The sequence below is a fragment of the Cryptomeria japonica genome, chromosome 5 (assembly GCF_030272615.1).
Source record: "Cryptomeria japonica chromosome 5, Sugi_1.0, whole genome shotgun sequence".
Lineage (NCBI taxonomy): Eukaryota > Viridiplantae > Streptophyta > Pinopsida > Cupressales > Cupressaceae > Cryptomeria > Cryptomeria japonica.
In genome coordinates, this window is record NC_081409.1 from 897,695,807 (window position 1) to 897,710,451 (window position 14,645).

The 14,645-nt window shown below is 34.0% G+C and overlaps 1 protein-coding gene across 1 annotated transcript; it reads right to left on the reverse strand.

Annotated features, from left to right (window-relative positions):
- Positions 1–3,025: 3,025 nt before the first annotated feature.
- LOC131033574 (GDT1-like protein 4) lies at positions 3,026–14,406 on the reverse strand. Its single transcript, XM_057964803.2, has 11 exons — positions 14,251–14,406; positions 14,067–14,135; positions 13,475–13,583; positions 13,098–13,172; positions 10,439–10,573; positions 10,209–10,307; positions 9,972–10,044; positions 9,137–9,222; positions 8,786–8,869; positions 8,457–8,516; positions 3,026–3,453 (listed from the first exon to the last, which is right to left on the reverse strand). Exons 3-11 carry the CDS (start codon positions 13,562–13,564, stop codon positions 3,265–3,267), a joined length of 891 nt encoding a protein of 296 aa, XP_057820786.2. The 5' UTR covers positions 13,565–13,583; positions 14,067–14,135; positions 14,251–14,406; the 3' UTR covers positions 3,026–3,264.
- Between the last annotated feature and the right edge of the window lie 239 nt (positions 14,407–14,645).

Consider the following 14,645-nt stretch of genomic DNA (forward strand, 5'->3'; position numbering starts at 1 on the left):
TTGCACCATAAACTTACTTTTAGGTCTTTCAATATGAAAATAAAATAAAAACTTGTTCACTTTACAACTAAATCTACATGTGATATAAAACTTCAATCTAACTCTAACTAACATTAATGAAAAAAACACTCATTAGAAAAGAAAATTACTTAAATTGGTTGTGCATGTGTTAGTATTATAACACTCATTATTAGTATACATCCTTTGGGTAAGTTTAGTATGTTTCCCATGAGTCCAGAGCTCTAGGATAAAAAACCAACTTTAATTGTATGCACTTTATTCATGTTCACATCTGAAAACCTAATGAAAATGCACAGAAGCACATTTGTACCATAAACTTTACTTTTAGATATTTTGATATGAAAAAAACATAAACTTGTTAGCTTTACAATGCTTACAATAAAATCTACGTGTGATATAAAACTTCAATCTAACCCTACCTAACATTAATTACATAAACATTTAATTATGATAATAAATTAAAAAAAGAAAATTACTTAAATTGATTGTGTTAATATAATATTAATAAAGAGTAAGTAATACAATTGAGTAATTTAACTTTACTTTTAGGTATTTTAATATGAAAAAAACATAAACTTGTTAGCTTTACAATGCTTACAATAAAATCTACGTGTGATATAAAACTTCAATCTAACCCTACCTAACATTAATTAAATAAACATTTAATTATGATAATAAATTAAAAAAGAAAATTACTTAAATTGATTGTGTTGATATAATATTAATAAAGAGTAAGTAATACAATTGAGTAATTATCTTTAATTCCCTATCCCTTCAACCTCATATAGGTGCAAATGCTAGCATATGTTACTATTTACATCCTCTAGGCAAGTTTAATATGATTCTCATGAGTTGAAACCTCTAGTATAAAAAATCCAACTTTAATATACATCCACTAATAAAATAATCAAGGATATTTAATTTGAAATAAAAAAATCTATCTCCAATTCAAATGGTTAATCCCTTGAATTAGAACTGCATGGATTTAATTTTTTGTTGTTGATTCTAGGGCTTCAAACATTTTATTTGTAGATTCATTTTTGACAACCCAAGTTTGTCCAATGTAAAAAGCCAAATCATTTCTGTCTTCACAGAAGTATTAATTTCCATTTTTCTGGACAATTAATAGAGGTTATAGTTGAGGCGACTAATTACACAAATAATTCGTAAATGTGCCAAGAATATATTGAACCAAAATCTTCGATGAACATAACTATGCGTCATTGATCCTCACAATGATTATGAAAAAATGTTCTAATTATTCAGCAAAGTCCAATGATCATAAGGATACTTGAGGAACATTTCTCCTTTAAATAGAATTTATGAGTATATTTTTCAAAATGTAAAATGTGTACATACATTGATGCGTGATGATATAATGCATTGAACCCATGCCATGTTGAGAAAGGCAGTACGAGTTGAGCACAGTCTGATAATCACGAGTATACTTAAAAGCAAAACAAAAAACTAAAAGAAAATTTATTCTTTAAATAGATTTTATTAAATGCAACTTTCAAAACAGTGCTCGAATATAAAGTGATCATCACAACAAATACATGTAACAATGGAATAAATCAAATAACCCACAATTGTATAAAACAAAACATTAGTTCGACTCATGAACTAATCCTTTTGTTTTGAATTTTATGTCCCCACTAAAAACATTAGTAACGAAATACTACATAATTAAATACTAGAAATTAGATAAATTGCTACAATTCATATCACTAGTACCAATAGCACGACTGACAATGGTTGACAAATGTGACTCAAAATGACCACAACGTAACTATTAATGTCAAATGCACAACTACTAGATCTTCCTCAATGGTAAAGAGATAGCCCAAAACATACCTCACAATGCATGGAAGCATTTTCAATATGACGGTGATGTGAACAAAGATGCAATTCCAACCCCTCATTTTGCAATTTTTAATAACAATTTTCATCAATGCCTAAAAAAGAACCATGCAACTCTCTCTTGACATCTAGGTCTCTATCTTCTACATACCCACCTTTCAAAATTTATAAAATGATAAAAGATCACTCTGAAATAATGTTAGCCTGTATTTGAATGTAAGTTTACCCTATTCTATTCAATTTAAATTATTGTATCATTCAAAAAACGGAAACTCCATGAGAAAGGTCACAATGTTGGATGTGAAACCGACAAGAAAAAAGACTACATAAGGCATCTTTCCTATATTAAAAACTTATGGATGAAGCAACGTCGACTTTGAGGATTGACAACCATTAAAACAACAATCACAGGTATTTACTGAAATACCTTATAACCTCAATATGAAAGCATTGCAAATAGCTACGATCTCTTATTCAAGGGTGCCTCCATTGAGACAATTAGTGCATCTTAATGCCTGTAAATAATCATATATAAACACATCTTGAGGGTTCTGATTAGCCTCCTTAAAAGGTGCAAAAGCTTAGAATTACTAGTGAAGAGCAATGAGGATTTCAACAAAATAAAGAAGTTGTTACCCTCTAATTACTTATTTTCAATTTGTTGAAAATTGAAAGAAAAGATGTCTCTAAAATCTAAGCAAAATGACAAAAAGATATTTGAGTTTAACAATAAAATGGTAAGAATATCGAAAATAACTCCAGAATACAAAAGAACTATCTAAGCAATTTGACAAAATGATGTTTAACAATAAAATGGTAAAACTGTCGAAAATAACTTTAGAATGTGAAAGCACTAACAGATAAAATGACATCGAGACTAAAAGCAAAGAAATTAATCGTATTGCATTGTCATGGAATGTTTATTGATTCAAATGATTTTGATGACGGTCATACTCGTACTACTGGTAACTCCCATGTGCTTGCCTGTCAACAACCAAACATAAACTAACAGAAATATTACCTGAATTCAAAAAGAAAAGTTGGAAGAAAGGATGTGATGCAGAGGTTTGAATTGCTATCGCGTGCTCTCACCATTCCTACCACTTGCACCTTTGCAGTTCTATTTTATGGAAAACATATAGAATTCATAAAACGAAAAACTCTTGTTGCATTCTTCTCAGAATAAGTTCCATCTTTCTATTACAATTATACAGCATTCTTTTCTGTCCATCCAAAAGAATGATTTGAATGGCAAGAAGCCATGACATTTGGAAAACAAAAAGGAAGTGAACGAGTTACATTCCTCGTTTACAAAACTGACACAAAAGAATTAATGAATCTTTGGGCAAGGGAAAATGTAAAGTTACCTTACACGAGATTAATTTACATGGGAGGGTAAAAGTAAGAACTTAATGAAAAGCAAAGAAAGAGCAATCCTCCAACAGTAGCAACAGTCCCTTGCGAAATTTTGGATGCCAACATACTTCCCCCAATAACTGCAACAGTAGTGCATATTGTGTGGCCCAGTGTTGCACCAACAGCAACTCCAACTGCATTCTTATGAGTAGCCAGCTAAAAGAAAAGGAGGAAATTCAACAATGAGTCTAAAGCACCCAATTCAACTTGGCATTTTCCTCGTGCATAAAAGTGGTAGTTCTTACAAATATGACAAAATACAAAATATGAATAAATCAGACAGATCCTAATTTGTTAAGGAAACTAAAGCCCTTAATACAAATATATTGCCACAAAATTCAGGATAGAATTATAAAGATAACCGGGTCTCCAAACTTTATTACTACAAAATTGGAGAGGAAATGAATAAACAAGTGAACAAGTGTCAGATCAAAGTCTAGTGATAAAATCGAGTCCAAAAATCAAATTTGGCTAATTCTAGTAGTACTGTTGTACTTTAAGACCCCCAAAAAGATAATTTCATAAGAATATCCATATAGATACTGGAGAAAACAGTTCTATCAATACAAGTGTCACAAGTGTCACATAGCAATTAGTTCCTGTTGTTGCACTATGTATAAAAATAGTTTATATGATTAAGCTATGTGTTAGTAATTTGGAAAACCTATGTCTTTTAAGACTCTTTGTTGAAATTGAAGTGTTATACAATAATTATCAAATTGCCCAGCTTTATATTTAAAAATATCCACCATAACAACAAGACATAAATAATCATAAATAAATTAGATTTACAAATATAATATTATTAATATATGTTACAAGTATCATTAAATATTTGAATATTAGATAATAGTTATTAGTTTAAAAAAATAATAATGCAAGCGTCTGGATTAAACTGTATATATTTTCAGTCCAGAAGCTTGCATTATTATTCTTCTATGTGGACTGTGGAAAACCAATACCAAATATCAGTTTAATACTTATATCATATGTCAAAGGGTTGAGTACAGATGTTTAAGTCAAGGTTTTTCATGTTGGAGACCCGGGCTCAAACCCCCGAGTGACATCTAGTCTAAGTTGTTATTGTTGATTCCATTCAATAAATTGGGTTAATTGCCACATCCATTTCTGGGTGTGGCATACCCCAATGATTGAGGGCAGGTGCAAGTCTCGGGTGAATTTGATAAAGGAGATACCCTCATTTGGCATCTAAGCCAATGAACTCCCTCCAACAGGCATACACAATCAAAATAAAATTATTGGATATATGACTAATAAAGAATGTTTATGATAGAATTGTATATCAATTTTTAGAAATTGAAAAAAAACTAGCGATAAAAAACATTTTAATACTCCCCCCGTTAATGGGGATGGTGGTGTTAAGACCCTCAACGCCAGAGTGCAAGCTAAATGGTCACCACCTCAGGACAGCTGGTTCAAATTAAACTTTGATGGGACAGCAAGAGGCAACCCAGGCACCTCTGGTGCAGATTGTAATATTAGAGATAAAAAGGGTTTAACAAGAGGCAAGCAAGCCTATCCCTTGGCAAAAGGGACAAACAAAGCTGAATTCAAAGCCCTAATTATGGGGTGGAGACTAACCATCAAAATGAAGATCATCAATTTAGAAATAGAAGGAGATTCATTATTGGTGATTAACACAATTTGATCCTGTCATCTTCATTGATGGAAGCTGGGGGCAGTGCTAATTGCAGCAAAAAAACAATTAAATCGCTTTCAAGAAACAATTATAAACCATGTATTTAGGGAGGCAAATAAAGAAGCAACCATTTGTCCAACAAGCCTGCTGACATGGCTAACTATTTTCACATATTTAAAATCAACCATGAACGCCTCAAATGTTAATGATGACAATCGATTTCCTTTCCAGGACACTTCTGAGGCAAATTAACATGACAAGTGAAGACAGATTAAAGATTTTGCATCAATTTTGGAATTCACTGCAAGATATCTGGAGGACCAAGCGAGTGCCCCAAGGACATCCAAGTGGCTTATTAGCTTAGTAAGATCACACACCCAAGACAGATCGAATGGAGAAAATCAACTCTCTCGTATGGCGTCACCTCACATTCCTATGCAATGTAATAATGATATTTAATAGGAAATCCATTTGAAATCACTGAGTGAAGGTGACCAGGTGTATGGGGTAGGTTGACATCGAACGGAAGTGGCAGTAAAGATAAATGAATTTGTGGCTCCCTTCCACAATTGCCAAATTGACAGAAAGCTTGCAAGGTGGCACTCATAGTCTGAGAAATGGATACACCCATTCGTCTCTCCTACAAGAGGAGACATATATACTTCTTGGGTGGAATCGAGGACAAAAGATTAAAAGTGTGTGCAAACCAAACCAGGAGCTAATGTTGCATGCTATCAAGGGAGTCCTAGGCGAGCAGTTAATTAAGACGAGCCATTACGATGTTCCTGGTTGCGCTGGTCGGCATGGTGAGGAGCCTGTGTGAGCGACTTGTGAGGAAGTCCTTCCAAGAGGGAGCTAGATGATGTGTTGGAGATGGTTCATGAAGGTGGAGGAATTCAGTTGCCCCAAGATTTCTATGTTATCAGCATTCGGGGAGAGACAGTGGAGAAGCATCCACTTATTTTCACAAATACGCATTCAGCTCTGCCAAGGCATGGGCCATATGCAGGAACATGTGCATTATTTTTGAAGAAGTCTCTCTGGGACTTGCTCCAGCAGAAGAGCTTGAGGGGCTACAGGACCTCATGAAGAGTGGCAGCTTGGAAGAAATCAGCGACAGTGACAGTGGAAGAAATGGTGGCTGGGGGTAAACACTTAAGTAAGCTTTTTGGTTAATTATCTTAATTTTATCCATGGAAGCATGGCACAAAGCAAGCCTGCAAGGTTTAGGGTGTCTCGGAACTGGTTTGTAAATACATGGTACATATTGGCCCATTGAGCAGTAGTTAGGTATGGTCTTTGTTTGCAAAGATCTGGAAAAAGGTTAAATGGAACAATAAATAATAACTACTTAAGAACCAAAAGTAAATATCAATCACTATAATTCCTACTATGGAAGGGGACTGTTAATAAGAAGGGCAAAGAAACATAAGAAGAAATAGAAACCTGAGTTAAAAGAATATAACTTGAACAAAATTACTAATAAAATCTCTCTATAAATATTGATGAAACTTCTCTTTAAAATATTGGATACATTGACAGTAAGAGACCCAAGGAAAAGTGAAGAGTAGAGAAACTACTAATAAAGCAAGCACTTCAGATTTCCTAGTAGGTAAGATTCAAACTAAAATTCTATTGCAAAATACGATAAAACAATCAGAAGTATTGCCATACAGAAACCAAATTATCAACAAATAGATAATTTTTGAATCGGATACAACCAAAAATTTTCTGATAAGAAAAAAATGTTCAAACAAATAGCAAATAACATTCAAGTTGAATATGGTATTATTATGTACGAAAAACATGTCACTTCAAATATGCTTTAGTCACAAATTTATAATCAGAAAGAGTAAGTTAGCTTCAAAACTTCCTTTAAAATTAACTCATGCCTTAAGGTTCTTTAAAAACAAGTGTTTAGCTACGTAACCAGGGGATGTGCCCTGAGCTAAAATCCTGTCCCCATATCGGGGAGGTTTCAGGGGCTTGGGGACGGCTAGGGAACACCCCCACCCCTCCCCCCCCGCTCCCGTCCCCAAAATTGCAAAATTTGTGGGAAACGTCCCGGAAACTTGGGGACGGCAGCGATTCTCAAAGGGGACGTCCCCCCATCCCCCTTTTCTCTGCACATTTTAAAAAAAAAAAAAGACAAAAATGCTCAAAAAAAACATTTTTTAATTTTATTACAGGTCTGAAAACTGGATTTTCACTAATATGATAGGTAAACATGTCTGAATCACTTCCAAAAGCACCTAGAAATAATGAGCAGCAGCCTGGTAATAAATTTCACAAACACTTAGAATTCGGTAGTGCGTAAAAAAGTGATTGCAGGTCTGCAATATTGGACTTTTAACAATTATGAAAGGTAAACAGGTCTGAATCATAGCCAAAAGCACTCAGAAATATGAATAACAGCTTGGTATAGAATTTCACAAACACCCAAAACTTTGTAGTGCATAAAGAAGCGGTTGTAGGTCATAATAGAAATGGAAGACTATCAAAATATCCTCCAACCAGAAAGAAACAATGAACTACATGCAAACAAGTGTTGGCATATTGACAATGTAATTTCAATTATGAATGCATATTGAGTATTGACAATGAATTATGAATTATGAATACATATTGAGTATTGACAATGAATTTTGAACACAAATGTGGTATATTAAGGTTCTATGATGTACATTAACCTGCTTTATCCATGTTTTCATATGAATATAATGTATATATACATTATATATCTATTTTCATATGAAAATTTAAAATTCCCCTATATATATTAATTTTTCCATATATTTTATATAGCCGTCCCCTTTGCCGTCCCTCTGCCATCCCCAAAATTGGCAAAAAAGTTTCCTGTCACGGAAACTCATCTCCCCATCGCCTGCCGTCCCCATCCCGGAAACTCGGGGTAACGTAGGTGTTAAGGAAATGTCAAGAATTGTAGATAAATCAAACAAAAATCATAAGAATTTCACTACTATTCTTGAACCATAGATACTCAAAGTTAAGTAATTAAAGCATTCCCAATAAATACCAGCATGTTTCAAAGCACACAATTGTTTAATATGAGAATCAGACTAAAAAACATAGTCTGCAAAACACATAAAACATCTATTAACTGGTTTGCAACCTATTATTAAAATAATAAATGCAGGAGGAAAAGACTAAGCATCTAACGTTCTCGATGCTTCCAACTCTGGAAGGTCATTTTGACTGTGAGTCAGCTCCATACTTTTTCTTGCAGTTAATATAAATCTTGTGTTCCTAAGACTTAATATTTACAAATATTTTAATGTAGTAATAAAGTTATTTGGAATTAAGAATGCCTTCAAAAAGAAAAAGAAAAATTCAACCATTAGCTTATCAAGCAAGTAGGGCAGAAGCACAGCTACTGTAAAGTGTAAAATAGCTAGCAACTTGTGAAATTATTCTGAATATTTTTTATCCAAAGCAGCAAAACCCTTAAAGATAAGAGAAAATCCAAGGAAAAACTTACTGCAATTGTTGCTATTTGGCTACGATCTCCCCACTCGGCCAAAAATGTCAAAATAAATGACTGCACCAAACACATTAAAACTGTAGCTATCATAAATGGCAAAACATTAGAACCCATGAAAGCACATAAACATTGCTAATGACCTATTGAGCCAGTTAAATTTACAATCCAAGTATTTACAAATAATACCAGGTTTGAACAAGGTCGGATTGCAGAAGAGATGATGTCGAGTTACAAAAAAAAATTCATGATATCATATTATTATTTCAAGGTCATCTATTGGGATTAAAAATCTAAAAGTTTCAGGCGTGATCTGTAGAATATGATACCTCCAAGAAAATTGGTGTGCAAAACCTTGATAAAAAACGTCTGAATGTTGTCTTTCCTTGGCCTGTTTCGAGCTTTTCTTCCACCTACCATATTAGTGAAAAAAGGGAATAAGCAAGGAAAAACTTGCATTTTCAAAAACAAAGAGCAGGAAGAGATCAGTAAAAAATAGGAAGCCTCTATAAAAATGTGATTGAGTGTATGAATCTCATCAACAGGAACTAAGGTAAAAACAAAAAAATCCAAAAAGTGCTATGGCAACTTAATTTTGTAGAAAATCTATAAAAAATAATCCTCTAATCAATTGATAAAAGAGTTCAGAGTAAAGACTGATATGGAAAACATGAACATACCTCCTCCATCTCTTTTTTCTGTGAATTCTTTTTGTCTGACCTCCAGGCTATATAAAGTAAACGCAAGCCAAAAAAAGCATATAAAACTGCCAAGAGACATCACTTGTTAACAATCATAATATAATGTCATAAATTAGCTTGAAGACCATGGCCATCCACATACAAAGGAATAAAGTCTCTGTATATCACAGTACGTAAATTTTGCTAACAGAGGTCATCTACATTCTGAAAAAGAATGCAAATCCTCCAATCATCCTTCTTAATTTGTCTAAGATTATAAATCGATCAAAGAGTGTAATCAAAAAAGCATTCTGACCAGTTTTCTAACTCCAATTTCATCTCTGACATTTGATGGAAAATGTTTTCCTCTATGATTCTATTTGTGATCCTCTAACTAACACTGAATTCAAATGGCCAATGATGAATACCACAGAAAATAGGTGTCTAAAGCTTTCTGAGGGAAATAAGTAAGGAAAACAGAATATGTAATCAAGCAAATGATAGAGGACTTGGTATTCACAGATCTCTGAAAGTGGTGAGTTTGTAATTCAGAGCAGTACGCAATTGGTTTTTACAAAACGAAATTAAAACAAGGAACCACTGGGAAGTCATCAGTATCAAGTGCATTGTAACAGAGAAGGAGAACAAACATCGCTGACTTCAGCTTATCACATTTCAAATGAATAATGGCTGACAATACGTTCAAAATCAGTAAATAAAAAATTAACACATCACAAAATACCATCTTTTATATTCTGATATGATAAAAAGCAAAGCACTATAAAAAAAGAAAGTGGAATAGTATCTCGTCAGAATACTATGTACAGGTCCCTACCTGTAGCAGCACTATTTGTGTGCTTCCTTGAGATCAAATTTGGAACTATTCGCCCTAATCCAGTTGATAGCACCTTCATTTACAGCATCAACAAATTAAATCAAATCAACATTTGCTCAAGCCTGGACTCAAATGAACAAGACAAAGATATCTCTGCCAAAATCAATTCCATTAAGGACATTGTATTCCAAAACTGAAGCCAGAAATAAAGCATGCTAGAGTAACTGTCTTACTTACAGTCATAACAATAAGTGCACTAAGAGCACCAGACAAAACAATGGATTTTGGATGACGCATCGCCATGAGTGCAGCAATAATGAAAGTCTCATCTCCAATCTGATAGGGAATAAAGTATGAGTATAGTATCATATTAAATCACATAAAAATCATATTGCAAGAAGCAATAATAATGCAATGATCCCAATGCATTCAATTTAATAGCATGATGTTCAAAATTAGAATACTACCTCACTAACAATGATCATGGACAAACTTGCAAAAAAACCATCAAAAACACCAAGTCCAGTGGACTCCGAAGCACCATTACTTATTATATCTGGCTTCTCCACTATTGAGTCCTTTTGCATAGTGTCTATATCCAACTGCACAGTATCCATCACAAATCTTAAAATTCACGTCCAAAGGAAAGAGAAAAACAAATGGTTTTCAGTGTACCATCAAGGAATATCAAACCTTATACCTAACAAAATACACAGATACAGCAAACATACAGTATGCATACAACCACAAAAGTGCTAAATACATCACTAACGTTGATAACAATATCAGTGTGTGCTTAACGTGTTTAGTATCAAACAAATGTAAGAATCCCAACAATCTCTAACTAAAAACTTTTAATGTCATGATACAAGCTTTCCAACCTTTCCAACTTCCTTGCTTGTTAGATAAAATACTAAAAACCTATAGTATAAAGTAAACATTAAAAAGATATGTCTGATTATGGACTTAAAAATTGGCTTTCACTATCATGTCCTCAACCACAGTCTAAGATATGGTCTATTCACCACATGAAAAAATGCAACAACCAAAGTGCAATTTCAAATAAATAGTGAGTTTTCATTGGCCAATACTTAACAGAACAGTAGAAATAAAATAATGAAAAGAACTATTAAAAATCTTTGGTCACCAGTAAATTATCAAATTATAGAAATTACGTGATGCAAAGACAAAAAAAATTGCAATTGGACCAAGACTTCTGTGGTATTTCTGTAAGTCCATCTGCAGTGTTTAACTCTGTTAATTAGATGAAGCAAAAAGTTATCTCTTTGGTAGTGAAGCAAAGAGTGCATCCTGTATGAGTTAGACTGCACTGATGTACACTCTGCTCCATCAATAGTAAGCACTGTTAGGAATCTCTAGAGATAATGATAATGTGTATACATGTCTGTGTTTGTGTTTGTGTTTGTGTTTGTGTTTGTGTTTGTGATGCTACTCCAGTCTACATACAAAACAAGTAGCAAATGCATTCTATCCTGATACAGGGATACAAAGAATATAGATAAACACTAAATAGAGCAGGCCATTTCTACTTTAACTCCTTTATGAAAACGGACTATAAGTTTTGGCAGCAGCAACCACCAACATAGGGTAAAGAAGTTAGCAAACAAGAAATAAAATTAAAAATAGCCTTCATAAACAAACAAAAAAGTATTTAAGGTACTTATTAGTTATTACATATATGTCAGAACATAGTATTTCCTGCAGTAATGGATTTCAATTTTCTATTCTCCCTGTTTTTATTATAACAGGGGTTCAGATCACCCCACTAGGTTACTCAGATATTAATTTTTAAGGCTCTAAAGGCTATTGTGAGTTTGCTATTAGAAAGTTAACCCCCTCAAAGCCTCTGTACATTCTAACAGTCAGTCAATTGCAGCTGTAGCAGTTAATGCTGGCAAGCAACTAAAGAAACATCAGTTGGGAAAAAATGTTGAATTTTCAATCAAATGCTAACAAGTCAAGTATACCACATACCAATGCAGCTTATGTACTTCATCTGAATGAAGAAAACTCTTTTAATTGCTTGAATTAGAAAATATCTGATAGTTACTATAAATTTAAAATAGCAGTCGCTACTTTGACTGGGGAAAGAACAACAGACACAGGTGGATGATGGAGAATAGGCCTCCGGATATCATTCCCTGAACACTGATGCAGAAGGCTTTACTTATTACTGTGGATGAGATAACAGATTTACAACAGGGCTGGAACGAAAGATTTTTAGGGTCAAATGCAACTGCACAGTAGAAATGAAGAAGGCTCAGGTGCAGAGACTATTTGAGGCAGAAGAAAAGGAAACAAGGAAGACAATCATCAAAATCATGGGAACTGGTCGAACAGGCATGTTCATAATAGATGGTTGTATGAGATCTTCCTCAAAAATGTAGTTCAAGCGATGGGAATAATAGATGGTTGTATGAGATCTTCCTCAAAAATGTACTTCAAGCGATGGGAATAAAGATGTGGAGAAGATTGGTAGCATACAACATCATGTGGCCCCTGCAAACATAAAACCATTAGCTTGGCCATCCCCACGATTGAAAAGCAACCTCCATTTGGGATGATAGCAAATATTTTCAATGCAAACACAGTCAAAAAGAATAAAAGCTCTAGACAGGCACTAATGCTCTTCCGAGAGGGACTAGAAAGGAAAAATTTACAGACTTTTAGTTACTATATTAGCAACTATAGGGATCTGCTTTCTCCCCCTCAGGTTGAAAGGATAATGGCATTTTCCGAGGGAATGATGTATCTCATGCAACTGTGTGGTCCCTAGTGTGGGAACCCAAATTGAGCGATGTAATTTTGTTTTTTGAATTTATAGAAAGGGAGCTGCCCCCAAGGCATGCTTACCAATCAAAATAAAATAGCAGCTGCTGCTATTGAATTAGAAAGATAAAACAATTGTAAGGAAAATTCTATACATATAAAATTCCCACCCATATTCTTCCTTTCAGTAAATCTAACAGACGCATCTCCGCTATTAATGTGATTCACAGAGCATATCTCAAGATGCACAGAAAATGGGAAGACCAACATGCATGTTTCGATCCCATGAGCATAAGCATACAAAACAATCAAAACCGGCATAAATTATGAGTGTACCTGGGCCTTTCGCCATTTCATCTTTGTCGGGTCATTTGACAGGTTCCCTTCTGTGACCGTTTCAGTTTCTGTTAGCTGTACAATCCCAAAATGATTAGCTCAATTCAACAATTCCCGGATCCTGGTACTCATGCAAAGACGCCTAAATTCAGTGCATGCTCTATCTACGCATGCATACGCAGTCCCAATTAGTATATTAAAAAAGCAGATAAATCGTAATGTTAAGTGTTGTGAGGGCTGGATATTGCAGAAACCGCTATAGCAAAACACCCATCTGATTACAGAAAATGTTCAAAACATAACAAATCTACCTAGAGCAAATACCAATGAGGCTGTAAACCGGTAATAGAAGAAGATTCAATCACTATATACCATACCTGAGCAGACGCAGTTAAAATTATTGTCAAGCTCATCAAAATCACCAAACCAAAGACACACCACATATGAGGTTTGCAACGGCTAGCCATATTAAGTCCGGATTCAGAGCTTCACAACCCATAAAAACACATAAATTACAACACATTCTTCTCAAGATCAAGTTAACACAAGCAACGTAACATAATTTACATATTACCAAAATCAACAAGGCAAAATTAATATTTGGGTTGTTCCAAAAACAGATCCAGCCCCAGCATTGCCCATTTGCAGCTTTATACAGAACAAAATATAAAAAGGAAAAAATGACAAAATTCTTCAGATCCAGATCGCTGAAAACCTTTACAGCACTGAAACCCTAAAATAGAGCTTAAATTTTGCATCCCCAACGGCTTAAATTAAAATTTCAATTTTAAATACAGAAAATAATTTTTTTCTAAAAAGACCATACTCCTTCAACCCTGAGTCTTCACTAACCACTGAAATCCTCCAATTTTCAGCACTACTGAAACGTTAAATAAAATTCCCAAACTAGGGTTTGAAAAACTTAAAATTTCTAGCAAAATTACAAACGAGAATACAATGGATTCGTACCTTCTGAAACCAAAAATCTCTGGAAGTGCAAGGCCGCCGTGCACCTCAGATTTTGAAGAACTTTATGATCTGCGAAAGTATGATATAAATTGTGCCCAGAAAAAGTCTTCAGAAAGAGATTCAGAAAAAATTAAAAGCCGATACTTTTCGGTGATCTATCGAAATTACAAACGCGTTTACCAACATTTTGTTTTGCATTCTGGAATTATGCTACAATATTTTTCTTTTCTGTAAATATTTTATTCGCTCCGACTGTCCGCAAAGCACGTCACGTGCACCCGGTTTCATGGAGGTTATTTCTCATGTATCATATAATGAGAACGTTTTAAAAGTATGGACCGTTTCGAAAGTTTGACTGTTTAGACAAGCTGCATGATCCTATGGAATTCAATCAGGCTTTTTCATTTATTAATATTTAGTTAAACTAGCAATTGCACCTTGGTGTGCAATGGGTAATGCTGAAGAGGTATGAAAGTTCAGTTGGGAAAAAAATTGGTGTATTTTTTTTATACATTTGTGTAGTACATGATGTCAATTGGTAGGTCATTTAGCAAGTGATGTTGTTTGTGCAAAAAATGT